This window comes from Glycine max, chromosome 9 (genome assembly GCF_000004515.6).
Source record: "Glycine max cultivar Williams 82 chromosome 9, Glycine_max_v4.0, whole genome shotgun sequence".
NCBI classification, from domain to species: Eukaryota; Viridiplantae; Streptophyta; class Magnoliopsida; order Fabales; family Fabaceae; genus Glycine; species Glycine max.
In genome coordinates, this window is record NC_038245.2 from 43,364,962 (window position 1) to 43,379,669 (window position 14,708).

The 14,708-nt window shown below is 32.3% G+C and overlaps 2 protein-coding genes across 3 annotated transcripts; one reads left to right on the forward strand and one right to left on the reverse strand.

Moving 5' to 3' along the window:
* Positions 1-2,644: 2,644 nt before the first annotated feature.
* On the forward strand, positions 2,645-4,957 carry LOC100798964 (pentatricopeptide repeat-containing protein At5g65570). 2 transcript variants are annotated; one of them, XM_006587518.4, is made up of 2 exons: positions 2,656-4,564; positions 4,653-4,957. In XM_006587518.4, the coding sequence occupies exons 1-2, from the start codon at positions 2,874-2,876 to the stop codon at positions 4,675-4,677; spliced, it is 1,716 nt and encodes a 571-aa protein (XP_006587581.1). In that variant the 5' UTR covers positions 2,656-2,873; the 3' UTR covers positions 4,678-4,957. The 2 variants fall into 2 exon arrangements, with proteins under 2 accessions (XP_003533423.1, XP_006587581.1); XM_003533375.5 differs by having other exon boundaries at positions 2,645-4,957.
* A 1,260-nt stretch (positions 4,958-6,217) lies between these two features.
* On the reverse strand, positions 6,218-10,957 carry LOC100799481 (probable 1-deoxy-D-xylulose-5-phosphate synthase 2, chloroplastic). The gene is made up of 10 exons (XM_003533376.5): positions 10,750-10,957; positions 10,320-10,484; positions 9,849-10,013; positions 9,157-9,307; positions 8,764-9,035; positions 8,391-8,664; positions 8,010-8,317; positions 7,614-7,895; positions 6,869-7,153; positions 6,218-6,753 (listed from the first exon to the last, which is right to left on the reverse strand). The coding sequence occupies exons 1-10, from the start codon at positions 10,837-10,839 to the stop codon at positions 6,607-6,609; spliced, it is 2,139 nt and encodes a 712-aa protein (XP_003533424.1). The 5' UTR covers positions 10,840-10,957; the 3' UTR covers positions 6,218-6,606.
* Positions 10,958-14,708: the final 3,751 nt, after the last annotated feature.

The following is a 14,708-nucleotide window of genomic DNA, read 5'->3' on the forward strand; positions in this document are numbered from 1 at the left end:
GTGATAAATTGAGTATGTGTTGAATTGTAAGATACAAGTGTATTAAGATATTGTGTGCATTGAGTTGTGAGCTATGAACCGTACAATCACACAACTGTAAGACCCTTTAAGGGCGACAAGTTAATGCGTAACGAGTATTGTGATGAGATCCACAAAGTGATTAAACTCGTTGGGTTCCCACAGTGGATCCCATCACAATATTTGTCGCGCATTAACTCGTCGTCCTTAAAGGATTTTACAGTCGTATGATTGTATACTTCATAACTCACAACTCAATACACATAACATCTTTATACACATGTATCTTATAATTCAACAGATACTCAATTTATCACATACACTCAATCTCAATCACCATGTTATAATATCAAAACAACATGTTATAACACCTCGTGAATCATATACACATAAAATAGTATTAATATATACATGGCACAAACACAGACTTTACCTATGAACTACGTAATACACACAACTACTCAATTATTTTCAAAATCATTTTAACTTGTTGTGTCTCAATAATTCAACTCGTTGGGTTCCCAAATTGAATCCCATCACAATACTCATCGCGTTTTAACTCGTCGCCTTTAAAGGGTCTTACAGTTGAGTGATTACATAATTCATAGCTCACAACATAATACATACAACATTTCAATACACATGTATCTCACAATTCATCACATATTCAATTGATTACTTATACAATCTCAATCACAATTTCATGATTTCAATATAACAATTTATCACGCTGATCTAGTAAATATTGTCCAAAATACAAATAAATTATACAAAAATGTTTCTCACAACATTGAGAGTAAAATCCCTTAAACAATTTCACTTAATCATATCAAAATCAAAGGAATCAAAATTATAGGTTCAAAAACAAAAATAAAATAAAATACTAAGAGCACTCAATTTTATCAACCAATTTGCATTAAGACATCAATTGGTCCGTCAAATATAACAATGTCATGATTATAATCATAAAGGTAGAATTATAATCATAAACATCCCAAAATAGACCCAAATTTGATTTTCTAAGGATCTCTATACATGTTCATTCTAACCCTAATTGCGATAAACTCATCCCTTACCTCTAAGCAGACTCACGTGTGTAGTTTGGAAGCGATACTGGTGTCTTTAGTGGTTCCCTAAGATTCCTTAACTTTTTTTTCTAGTTGCTCTGCTAGGGTTTTCATGCAGTAGAGAGAAAGAGAAGAGATTGAAACCTCAGTTTCTCTATCTCCATTTGAGGATCATTTCTCTCTCTACAGACATTATTTCGCAAATACGGACAGTGGAATTGTGAGAAAATGAGTTTCAAAGGTGGTGTCCAAATTTCACGACGATCCAACGGTTAACAGGTCTAAAATTATAATTTTACTAGAATAAGTTTAGGTGTATGCGGGAAAAAAGAGGGTATTGAGAGAGGAAGAAGAAACAAAGTGGCATACTCTCTCATACTATTGTTTACTCTATTTTTATTTTATTTTATTATTTTATAAAAAGGAACACTATTTTACTCTTTCATTGAATAAATAACTAATTAAAACATCCCTTTATTTTCTAAAACATCATTTTGCTCTATTTATTTTCTAATACTATGAAATCTTTATTTTAATTAATAAAACCCCTTTTCTGTCATTTATTTAATTTCTAAAAAATATTAATTTTTAAATAAAACTTTTTTATTCATTTGACAAAAAACGAGGTGTTATAATCATCATAATCGTTGTCATGACTACTGTCATCGCTACTAACATGGGTGTCACCATCGTTATGTGACCACTCTCGTTGCTATCACCATCATCGCGACTGTCGCTGCTACTATTGTTGTGATTGTCATCGCGTTATGTTGGTGGTAACTACGATTGGTGGTAACTACGATGGTCATAACGACGATTATGTTGGTGATGATTGTGTTGACGAATTTAAACGTAAATTAAATCTTTAAAATATTTAATTTTCTGTGTAATAAATTTTATAAAAATTTTATGATTAAATGAGACTTTAATTTGAATTTAAATTTAAATTATTTTAATCTTAATTTTTTATTTTAATCTAATACGGAAGAGAATGCATTTTGTGTTTAACAAATATTAATTCATTCCTTCTCGCCAATTTGAGTCTTGCCAACGTTTTCTTCAGTAATTGAATTTCACTTATCACAGTTCACTGGCTTCGTTCATCGGAAGATGAAAGGGAAAACACGTGCAGGGGAATGCCATTGTTTAGGTTGCTGGAATCGGTGAACGACAACATGAGTGAGCGGGCAAATATATCTTGTCATATTAGATTGAGTTTAATTAGATAATATATTATTTGATTTGATGATATAAAATTTTATTAAATTAGATTAGATAATAATATCTAATTAAATTTTATTTAATTTGATAAAAAAATTCTAGATTTAAATTTTAAATGAGGGATCAAATTGAAAAAAGAAAAAATAAAAAAGATAAATGACAATAACTTAATTTTAGTCTATATTTAATGTTTTAATGGCTATGATTTTTTAACTGTGTGAAAAACTGCCAACCAGTTAACATTTGAGTTTCAATTGGACGGAGAAGACTTAATTGAAATATTTTTTTAAAATTAGAGTATTTATTTGGAGTTTTGTAAAATATGAGAACCTAACTAAACATAATTAGAGTACTGAAGCCTAAATTTAAAGATATAGAAGCAAGATGATATATCCTTACACTGAAACATGCCATTGACATAGGAATAGTTTTGTGAAATGATAGATGATTATAGATTCATGGTCAACAACTTCACATGAACTGTAAACCTCGAGCTAACTTGTTCCTTTTTTCTTCATTTTATTTTTAAGAAAGAAGGAGAAAATAAAACAATTCCAGCATGGAAATATGAATTTCTATTCTTCTCTGATTGCTCAATCCGCACACACAAAATCGTTAACTACCCTCAGAGCAGTTCACACTAACGTCATCAAATCTGGTTTCTCTTACTCATTTTTAGGCCACAAGCTCATTGATGGCTACATCAAATGCGGCAGCCTTGCGGAGGCACGCAAGCTGTTCGACGAATTGCCCAGCAGACACATAGTTACTTGGAATTCGATGATCTCTTCTCATATCAGTCACGGGAAGAGCAAAGAAGCCGTTGAGTTTTATGGCAACATGCTTATGGAGGGTGTTTTACCTGATGCTTACACCTTCTCTGCCATCTCTAAGGCTTTTTCGCAGTTGGGTCTCATACGCCATGGCCAGAGGGCTCATGGGTTGGCGGTGGTTTTGGGTTTGGAGGTCCTGGATGGGTTTGTTGCTAGTGCCCTTGTTGATATGTATGCCAAGTTTGATAAAATGAGGGATGCCCATTTGGTGTTTCGCCGTGTTTTGGAGAAAGATGTTGTCTTGTTCACTGCATTGATTGTGGGTTATGCTCAGCATGGTCTTGATGGGGAAGCTTTAAAGATTTTTGAGGACATGGTCAATAGGGGTGTTAAGCCTAATGAGTATACCCTTGCTTGCATCCTGATAAATTGTGGCAATCTAGGGGATTTAGTTAATGGCCAGTTGATTCATGGTCTTGTAGTTAAGTCTGGTCTGGAATCTGTTGTTGCTTCACAGACTTCACTCCTTACCATGTATTCAAGATGCAACATGATCGAGGATTCTATAAAAGTGTTTAATCAGCTTGATTATGCAAATCAGGTGACCTGGACATCTTTTGTAGTGGGTCTTGTGCAAAATGGCAGAGAGGAGGTTGCTGTGTCAATATTCAGGGAAATGATTCGTTGTTCAATAAGTCCAAATCCTTTCACATTGTCCAGTATTCTTCAAGCATGCTCAAGCCTTGCAATGCTTGAAGTAGGGGAACAGATCCATGCCATAACCATGAAACTAGGATTGGATGGAAATAAGTATGCTGGTGCAGCACTGATTAATTTGTATGGAAAATGTGGAAATATGGATAAGGCGAGATCTGTTTTTGATGTGCTAACTGAGTTAGATGTAGTAGCCATCAATTCAATGATCTATGCTTATGCCCAAAATGGTTTTGGGCATGAAGCACTTGAGCTGTTCGAAAGACTGAAAAATATGGGACTTGTGCCAAATGGTGTGACATTTATCAGTATTCTCTTGGCATGCAACAATGCAGGGTTAGTTGAAGAAGGCTGTCAAATATTTGCCTCCATTAGGAATAATCACAATATTGAATTGACAATAGACCATTTTACTTGTATGATTGATTTGCTAGGACGATCAAGGAGACTTGAAGAGGCTGCAATGTTGATAGAGGAAGTGAGAAATCCGGATGTGGTACTGTGGAGGACACTGCTGAACTCATGTAAGATTCATGGAGAGGTAGAAATGGCAGAGAAAGTTATGAGTAAAATCCTCGAGCTTGCTCCTGGTGATGGGGGAACACATATCCTCTTAACAAATCTTTATGCTTCTGCTGGGAAATGGAACCAGGTGATTGAGATGAAAAGCACAATAAGAGATCTGAAATTGAAGAAAAGTCCTGCAATGAGTTGGGTTGATGTTGATAGAGAGGTGCATACTTTTATGGCAGGAGATTTGTCTCACCCAAGGTCTCTTGAAATTTTTGAAATGTTGCATGGATTAATGAAGAAGGTTAAAACTCTGGGTTATAATCCTAATACCAGATTTGTGTTGCAGGATTTGGATGAAGAGAAGAAAATAAGTTCTTTATATTATCACAGTGAAAAATTAGCTATAGCTTATGCTTTATGGAAGACTATTGGTAGGACTACTACTATCAGGATTTTTAAGAATCTTAGAGTTTGTGGTGACTGCCACAGTTGGATAAAATTTGTTTCTTTACTTACTGGGAGAGATATTATTGCTAGAGATTCAAAGAGATTCCATCATTTTAAAGGAGGTCTATGTTCCTGTAAAGATTACTGGTGAATCATATTTGTTATATGCTATGCCTAGCCTTCTAGATGCTCACTTTCCTCACAGGTCATACCTAGCATGTGAAGGTATAATCATGCATGATTATTCATGTGGCCCATTTCTTGTCAAGTCATAAATTTAACACTCATTATTTATACTGTCCCCAACACAGATCTGTGCATACTTCCATGCCTCCATGAAGATGTAAATATCAAAATTTTAACCAAGGAAGATCTGGGTTTAATATTCCTAAGTCTTATCTCTGTTTGATAAATGCTTAAATGTGGTATATAACTTAGTTTTGCTTTGATTCCTTCATTTGATTTCGAAGTAGAAACAAACAAAAGTACAAGGGATAAGGATACTTATGATCAGAATCTGTACATAATTACTTTCAATATCTGTTTTTTTCTCATTTTCTTTTTATTTCTTATGATCATAATTACTTATGATTAGAATTTGTACATAATTAATTACTTATGATCATAAGTACAAGGGATAATAATACTGTGTCTATAAATCTGCCATGTCAACATGAACACTGTATGATATATTATACTTTGATACTGTATTAATTTCTAGGTAACCTGTATTTGTTTTACATGACAATCTTCCAGACATGTAATGTTTTCTGTATTCAAGTTATGCAAACAGTGAATCGGTAACAATGGGAATGGACTCTTAAGCACTTTGATTTTATTTAATGAGATTATGTTCAAAATACCTTTCATTTAATGAAGAGTTTGTGTTTAATATCAAGTCTCAATAAAAGATAATTTATGAAAAATGTTTATTTTTAAATTGAAAATGACACAATTTAATAAAGTAAACTAACTTTCTTAACAAGTGTGAAATTCATTTTTTTATATAAAAAAGAATAGAGGGAGTATTTAATAAGTTTTATTCCCCCCAAAAAAAGATTGCCCCAATAACACAATCTTTTTAAGAATAGAATGAAATAAAGTTATAATTAAGAGATAAATTTTGATATTAATTTGACCATTTTACCCTTTTAATTTTTATAGTATTGATAATTAAAAAATTATAAAACATTTTTATTATATGAAAATTTGTATACACCAATCATTTTAAAAGGTATTTTATATTTTCTGACCTTGACATTATGTATTTTGTAAAAGTTGTAATATTTTTCTTCTATAAAATTTTAAATCATTTGTCTCATAATAATTGTCATGTAAAAAGAAAAAATAAATCTCAATAATTGTCATTTTAACTTTTTAATATAATATTTATCTTCTTTCAATTATATTCCTTCTAATATTAATGATGGGCAAAAAAATAAAAAAGAATTAACGATGATAAGATTAATTTGTAAAATTGACATTTTTTTCATCTATTTATTATTATTATTTCTTAGCATGCTTAAAATAATCTAGGAGGACAGTTGTAATGAAAACATATTTTTTTTTCTCCCTACTAATTTTTTTTTTTTCTGAATTCGCCACTTTCAAAGAGGTTTGTGACTGGGTTCAATTATTGAAAAGTTGACCAGCAAATTTGAGTCTTTAATTTTTCCATTTGCATGATTTCTGTTGCAGTACTCGGTTAATATCGGCATCTCTTATTTCTGTTGCATAATTTCACAAGGGTATCTATTAGCAACTTTTACTTAACCACAAAACCTATATGGACTCTTCTAAGAATATGATTTGTCTTTCAGGTCCCTGGTAAAAATTCTTATCCGTTTGTGTTCTTACTTGAACAATAGAGCTTCTTTTGGCCTTTCCAGAAGAGACAAGACTGTTGCGGCAATGTTCTTTGATGAAAGTCCTGCTTCTTCTGTCTGATCTTGTGGTGATCCATGTTCAATGTATCTATCGGGAAGCATCATAGGTCTCCACTACAGGAAATGCTCAAACGAGAATTAGAACTAGAAAAATGGAGCATGTTGTAGGACAAATAAGTTGAAATAAAATCATGGAACGAGTGACCTCTCTACATAAAGGAAGGCATACCTTCAGTGGTCCATCCAGGAGGCCAACTATACTTAGGAAATGTGAAACATGTGAACCAAAACCTCCAATAGAACCCTCTTCCACTGTAAGGAGAAACTCGTGCTCCTTACCTAATAGCTTTATGAGATCAGTATCCAAAGGTTTGCAAAACCTAGCATCAGCAACTGTCACAGAAATGTCTAGTGGTTTGAGCATTTGTGCTGCTTGCAAGCATTGCTGAACTACAGAACCGTATCCTAAAATAGCAACTCTGCTCCCTTGTCTCAGAATTCTGCCCTTTCCTATCTACATAATAAAAAATTTCCATTTGATTACCTATCTGTTCAGCATTCTCTATGGAACTATGAAGCATGTGCTCTAACACGGACACTGGACACACATACATGGATACTTCGACACAACTAATGTCTAAAATATAGAACACAGAGACACCGCATACACACCCAAATAGAGAGATTCTAATTAAATGAAATATGAGTAACATAACAAAATATATAAATTGATGGTATATTCATCTTTTTAAACCAACCTTTTATGTTTTTTTTAAGTGTATTAGTGTGTAAAAGTGACGGATTAAGTCTTCAAGCAAACAAAAAAGTAATTTTTGAATCAAACACTTAATAAGAAATGTGGAACAAGTGTCCAGATGTGTCGGTGTCGGAAATGTGTCCGACACGGCAACACTTCGAACAAGAGAGGTGTCTGAGCTTCATAGGTATGGAAAGCATCTGCTACTTTTGCTAACCTCAAGTGGAGTTCCTTTGTTATTGAGGGGCAAACTGGCTCCAATTCCGTTGCCTCTTGGAAATCTAAAGCAGCTTGGTCTGTCATCTATGGCTGCTGCTGTTGCAACCATGTGCATCAGCTCAGCTTCATCTGATGGAGCCATGACCACCATATTGGGCAAGCAGGCCATGTATGTGATATCAAATGCCCCACAATGCGTTGGTCCATCTGCTCCAACCAAACCAGCTCTATCCATAGCAAATCGTACTGGTAGTTTCTGAAGATCTACATCATGGACCACCTTCATACCCAATATAAATCACAAATGTAAGATGTTTTGTGGCAGTCAAACTGACATACAATAAAAAAAAGAAAAACAGAATCTGCTATTTTTTGCCTACTGTTATTGTCTCACCTGATCATATCCACGTTGCAGAAATGATGAATAAATGGCACAAAATGGCTTGAGACCTTCTGCTGCTAAACCAGCTGCAAATGTAACTGCGTGTTGTTCAGCTATCCCCACATCAAAGCAGCGGTCTGGAAACCTTTTATGGAAATAATTTAGACCTGTCCCGCCACCCATTGCTGCGTGAATGGCTACTATCTTATTGTCTATTTCTGCTTCTTTTATCAATGACTCGGCAAAGTACTGAGTGTATGTAAGTGTGGATGATTTTGGTTTCAATTGATGACCTGATGTTGGTACAAACTTAACCACACCTGAAAGTGTGAGAGTATGAGTCATGCTTCTCATAATTCCGTTAAGACAAAACAAATAAAGTTCTATACTCACCATGCATTTTATCAGCAGCTACTTCTGCTGGGGGGTATCCCTTCCCTTTTTCTGTCACAACATGAATCAATGTTGGACCTGGGGCAGGCATTTCTTTCACCTTTTCCAAAATGGTGACAAGATCTTCAATGTTGTGACCATCCACAGGGCCTATGTAGTATAAGCCGAGCTCCTCAAAAAGTGTAGAACCAGAACCACTGATCATACCTCTTGCATACTCATCTACCTTTGCTGCAAGTTGGTGTGTTGTTCCTCCTATCTGCTTTGTGATGCCCTTTAGCAAAGAAAATTGTAGTCAGATGCCACGGTATATTGAAATTTGACACAAGAACTGAAACCATGAAGTTTAGTTTCTTAAGTTTGAGAAATTTACTTTCGCAGCTTCTCTAAGTTTGCGGAATTTGGTGCTTGCTTGAATTTTGCTTAAGGCACTACTGAGGGCTCCAACTGGAGTTGCAGGACCATCAATAGTAGCAGTAGGCAAAGAAACTTGCTTGTTGTCATTAAGTATAATTATCATGTTAGAGTCAAGGAACCCTGCATTATTCATGGCCTCATAAGCCTGGCCAGCAGTCATTGCTCCATCTCCAATCACCGAGACAATGCTGTTTTTCTTTCCCAATAGATCCCTTGCAACTGCCATGCCTACCAATTTTTTTTTGTAGCAAAAAATTGACAACATTGAGAATTGTTGTCCAGAGTTTTGAAATACATGGATGTTAACATTTGTTATAAAAAAATGTATTGATGTTTAAGATAATCTTACCAAGACCGGCAGATATACTTGTAGAACTATGCCCTGTCCCAAAAACATCATATACGCTCTCTTCTCTTTTTGGAAAACCAGCTAGTCCCGAGGTTTTCCTAATGGTGTGCATCCTGGACCTTCTACCTGTGAGAATCTTGTGTGGGTATGCCTGCAATTTGATTGTTACTCAGACACTCTTATACAAAACAAAACATTGCAATTCTGAGGAAAAGAAAAATGAAACTGTAATTCTATATTTTACGAAAACCTTTCCCACGAACATAATATGAAATCATATGTCTACAGTCTACACACTATTGGTTGAATATCAGAAAACAAAATAGTCTTTGACAGAAATCAAAGGTAATTGGGGTTATAACGGCTTATGTGCATTTTTTTTTCCTGTAAAAAACACAAATATTTTTCACAAAAGACAATTGTGCTTGAGCTAAGTAGGATAATATTGGATGATAAAACTCTCTTTGAATACTTAGTGTAGTTGAATACTCAAGACTCCAATTCAAGACTGTTGGAGGTTTTCATGCATATACAAATTCGAAATGATAAACATTTTTCAATTTTAAAAAGGAAGCAGGAATTTCCCTACAAGACCAAATTTCTCTACATGAATAAAATTTAAATTCTTTTTTTTTCTATTCTATTTGATATCTGCTCAAAAACAAGAACAAAGAAGAGAAGCAAAGACTGACCTGGTGCCCTACATCCCATATAATCTTGTCCTCAGGTGTGTTGAAAACATGATGCAAAGCTACTGTTAATTCCACTACTCCCAAGCTTGAGCTAAGATGCCCCCCAGTGTTTGATACACTATGTACAACGTCTGCCCTTAGCTCTGCAGCGAGTTGTTCAAGATCCTGACAAATACATGGATAATCTATCGAGTAATGATACACAAAAATCTTATTATCTTAAACACCCGACCAACACCTCTAATTTCTCTCTATCTCTTTCTTCCTATCACATCATAACCCTATCATACTTGTATATATTTTTCTCTCTCTTTCTAGGTGTTGCACGGGGTTTGGGGATGTCCATTGAACTTTTTCCTAATCTTAAATACCAAAACGGCAGAAACTTAGAAAAATAACTGCTGTGCAGGCCATGGACCAGCAACATGACTTCAAGACTAAAAAATAATTATCACTTTTAAAATGGTTCACCTGTAAGGATAGATTCTTCATATGTGCAGGATAATTGATTGTATCCAGCAAGGGAGTTGCTGGTTTCTGGCTTGAGAATTTGATCTTCCACCCATCTTTCTCTTTCCTTACAACTGTTCTGTCCTCGTCGTCATCCAAGCTACTTGCTGAAGCCCTCACACACAACTGACATATATGCAATCACACATAATTGTCATCACTGTATGTATGGTCTTTGGTAAGAAAAAACAAGAATAATGATCCGTTACGAAAGCAACCCATGAACATATCAAGGGTAATGAACACACATACACACACACACAGAAATGGTGTCTAAATATCTTATTTAAATTGTTAGAGCATAAATGGGTTCTAAAGTCTCCTGTGACACTGCTTCATCTCAGGATCATTCTTTGTAAGGAAAAAACATGTTAAAGTGTGATTCACCGACCTGTTTTATGCGACCATGGTTTGGACTTGAATTTTGGTGAAATGGTAGTATAGAACGGTTTGTCTTAACGAAGGTGGCGGAGAGAGCCATGAGTGAGAGAGAAGGAATGAATACACAGAGGAGGCAAGACAAAAAGAACTAGAGCAATGTAAGAGTATCTCTGTATGATTATATATAACGTGGTTCGAATTCGTGCATATTTAAACCAAGAGCTGACCCTTCTCTTCTCTTTTTGCTTTTGTTTTAATTTAGAGTTTAATTTGCATTTGGATTCTCTACACTCTACAGTCTTGCAGCCTCTCTCTACATTAATATCTCAACCTTTATAATCAATTATAAAATTATAATAAGTTTAATTACTCATTTAATTTCTATAATTTCATCATTTAGTCTTTATAGTTTTAAAGTGATTTTTTTTTCATTTAATTTACATTTCAATTCCCTAAAATGGTTTCTTAATCTTTATAATTTGTATTTTAATTTCTTTTTAGTCTCTATAGTTTAAAAATACAATCTTTTTAATTTTTATATTTTATATTTTAATTTTTTGTTGATCTTTACTATCAAAATATGAGTAATATTATTAATTATAATTAATTACAAAAATATTAACAAGTAATTAATTTATGGTAAAATAATTTATAATAAAAAAATTGATAATTTATAACTAATTTGTAACTAATTATTTATATATATATTTTTTGTAGTAAAAACTAAAAGACAATTAAAATACAAATTATAAGGACTAAAAATATTACTTTTAAATTATAAGGATAAAAAAATTAAAATATAAACTATAAGAACTAAAAATATCGTTTTTAAATTATAGGGACTAAAAAAAATTAAAATGTAAACTATAATAATTAAAATACTATTTTTAAATTATAGAAACTAAAAGGTACGAATCACGAAACTAATTACAAAATAAATAATTTAACCTTATAATAAATATTTTTATACTCTCATTTTTAATAACTATTAGATGTAAATCTAATGGCCAAGGTCACTGTTGCAAACACAGCATTGTTGTAGAAGATACAAGGGACTGAGTGAGTTTAATTTAATGTTTTTAGTGTAAAAGACTTAAATTCCATATTTTCAACCAATAAGAAACGTTAGGGTGGGATAGTCATGACAGTGGGATTACGAGGATGGTAATTGGTATTGGACGAGCAACGACAGTAATTATTTGCGAGCACTCTTGATGATTAGTTAAATACTCCCTCTAATCTATAGGGTTGGTGTTATGATGCAATATATATATATATATATATATATATATATATATATCAATTCGTAAAATATCAATTGTTCTAACAAGTTTATATATTAAAATCCAATGATAATCAATTTATTATTATGAATAATAATTAATTATATTAATTTATCAACATAAATTTATTAATTAACAAAAACCTATTATATTAATGTTCATTGATTGCTTTTAATTTTTAGAGAATGAATAAGAGGATGTCATCTAGCATCAGCCCATATGACTCTTTTATATAAATATAATAAATAATAGATAGATTTCTCTAATTAGTTATCTAGTAACAACTACTACTTTTACTGAGAGGATGTAAAAAAAATATTTTCAGTATTTCATGAAAAAATTTAATGCTTCATTAATTTTGTAAAACAACATCTAATTTGATTTTTTTTAATAAAATGTCATATAAAGTGGAATGGGGGAAGTACTATTACATGAGAAGAGAATTTGTTAGAGTTTCAACAATATAAAAAGCTAGGTACACAAGGTGTTTGCTTCGTGTATATGATATGTATATGTAAGGGAAGAGAACATGTTAAGTGAATTTAAATTATCATAGTTATGTGTGATATGGAAATTAACGAGCATCATCATAATTTAAGATAATCTAATAATTTTTCTTAACCTAGGTGATGAGCACAAGGATGCCAGAGCATTGTCAAGTTTTATTATAGGATTCAGCTCTTTTAAAGTGAATAAGAGACAATAAATAATTTCCCTTAAAAAAAGAGACAGTAAATAATTTCTAACGATTGATATTTCAATACATTCAAAATTGTTATGCATATGTATAATGTCAATCATTAATGTTTTCCCTTTAAAAAATCTATCATTAATTTTTTGTCGTAACTTATATCACTTATTTTACACTTTAGAAGGATCAGATCCATTTTTATTAGACCGAGGAAATTATGCTGTTGGGTTTCTTTTTTTTTTTTTTCTCTCCCTGTCATGAACCTACAGAAACTCCAAAACATATTTTTACATATATAAATTCTGTGTGACAAACATTATATATTCCTTTTAACCAAAAATCATATTTTTTTTTTGTTTCAATAATAAAAGGGGATCCAAATCCATCTTAAACAAGCATCCAAAATAAATCCACGTACGGTACATATCTTTTTTATGAATGTATAATGTCCATGTGGATGAATTGAATCCATTGTCTTTGTCTTTTAAGTATTATATATTTTATTGTGACGTAAAATTATGAAGCGAGCAATTAATTGAGTCCACTACTTGGCCACTAAGTTTGACTCGCTATTATCTTTAAATATGTTGAGACAAAAAGATTTATCGTCATGAATTTAATTGTGACGCATTGACTTGTGAGAATGCTAGATTGCATGAGTTGCATGATCTTCAACTCAGGAATTTGGATTTAACTTTTCAAAACATGACACACTATGCTTGAGCTGCTGAAACAGGGTACTAGTCACTACAGTACCAAACACCTAATAATTCACTGTTAAGCTCCAAGAGGCCACCCTTGCAATCCGTAGATCCAGTAACAACTGCATCCAATATTCATGAACCACAATGTACGAACATGCACAGTAACAAACAAGTTCATGGGAATTCACATGGTTCTTAAGAACTTATTCGTGTGTAATGCAATTTAAGAGAGGCTCATCCCAAAAATTATTTGGAGCAACAGAAAAAACATGCCTTTTAGTAAAAATAACCAGGAACTCACATAATGAAAAAGCATAGAAAAGAGAAAAAAAATGTGAGAGTTCTTTAAAACCATATGAAACATAAATATTTATAGTAGAAAAAATAGAGTTTTAAAACTACCTAAGACCAAGGCAAAGATAAAGTGAAACCTATAGTAGTCTAACCTATTTTAAGTTTTTCTTTTTTAATTAAAACCTGCTCTAACCTTTTTACTACTTTGGTTTGATTTAAAAGTTCACTTTACGATAAAGATTTGATTGGTTTTTCCTCTAATTTTGGTGTGATCAACGTAAAATTATATATTCTATAAAAAAAACGTAAAAGAAAAATATTGCTACCTCCCAATGTCTCTCGTATTTCATGCACACTCAATCAAAACAGTTGATTATATCTCATAAGTTGTGTTAAGTTTGCTAACCTGAAAAAAAGTACTAAATCCATTTTTAATAGGCTAACAGACCAACTTCTGAATACGTTAATGAACTTAAATCTTTATACATACAATCAAATATATAATTTCTAGATGAATAGCAGTAGCAAGTGATTATTGTATAAGCACTTATTACAAGAGAACTTGAGCAATTTTTAAATTTTTTTTAAAAAAATAGGCTCTCTTTTTTTCTTTTTCTTTTTTGAAGTGTTTGTCTAATTTTATTTTATTTTTCTAAAAATAATTATAATTATTTTAAGAAGTAAATTCTATTGCTTTTTCTTAATTTTTTTAAATGCACTTTTTTAAGTTTAAACAAACAGGTTGTCATATACATTTAAATTACATAAGCTATTTAAATATGTACATTAAAGAGCACTTATACAAAATTGTCACGAACTTCAACATTTCATTATCTTTCTCCATCAATTACAAAGGAGATAAAACGTTGCTCTTGTTAAAACCATTCGAATGAGCACAATTATTAAGTATTATGTCTTGAGATGTGTCATGTGAGTTCTTTTGTGAGGGGAGAAATGAGAATGATGCAAAATAATAGGGGCAGTGATGTAGAGGTTC

Coding starts and splice junctions, on each gene's coding strand:
- LOC100798964 (XM_003533375.5), top strand. CDS start 2,874: ATGAATTTCTATTCTTCTCTGATTGCTCAATCCGCACACACAAAATCG.
- LOC100799481 (XM_003533376.5), bottom strand. CDS start 10,839: ATGGCTCTCTCCGCCACCTTCGTTAAGACAAACCGTTCTATACTACCA. Junction 8,665..8,763: donor AACTTAGAGAAGCTGCGAAA/GTAAATTTCTCA, acceptor TCTTTGCTAAAG/GGCATCACAAAGCAGATAGG. Junction 8,318..8,390: donor AGCTGCTGATAAAATGCATG/GTGAGTATAGAA, acceptor TCACACTTTCAG/GTGTGGTTAAGTTTGTACCA.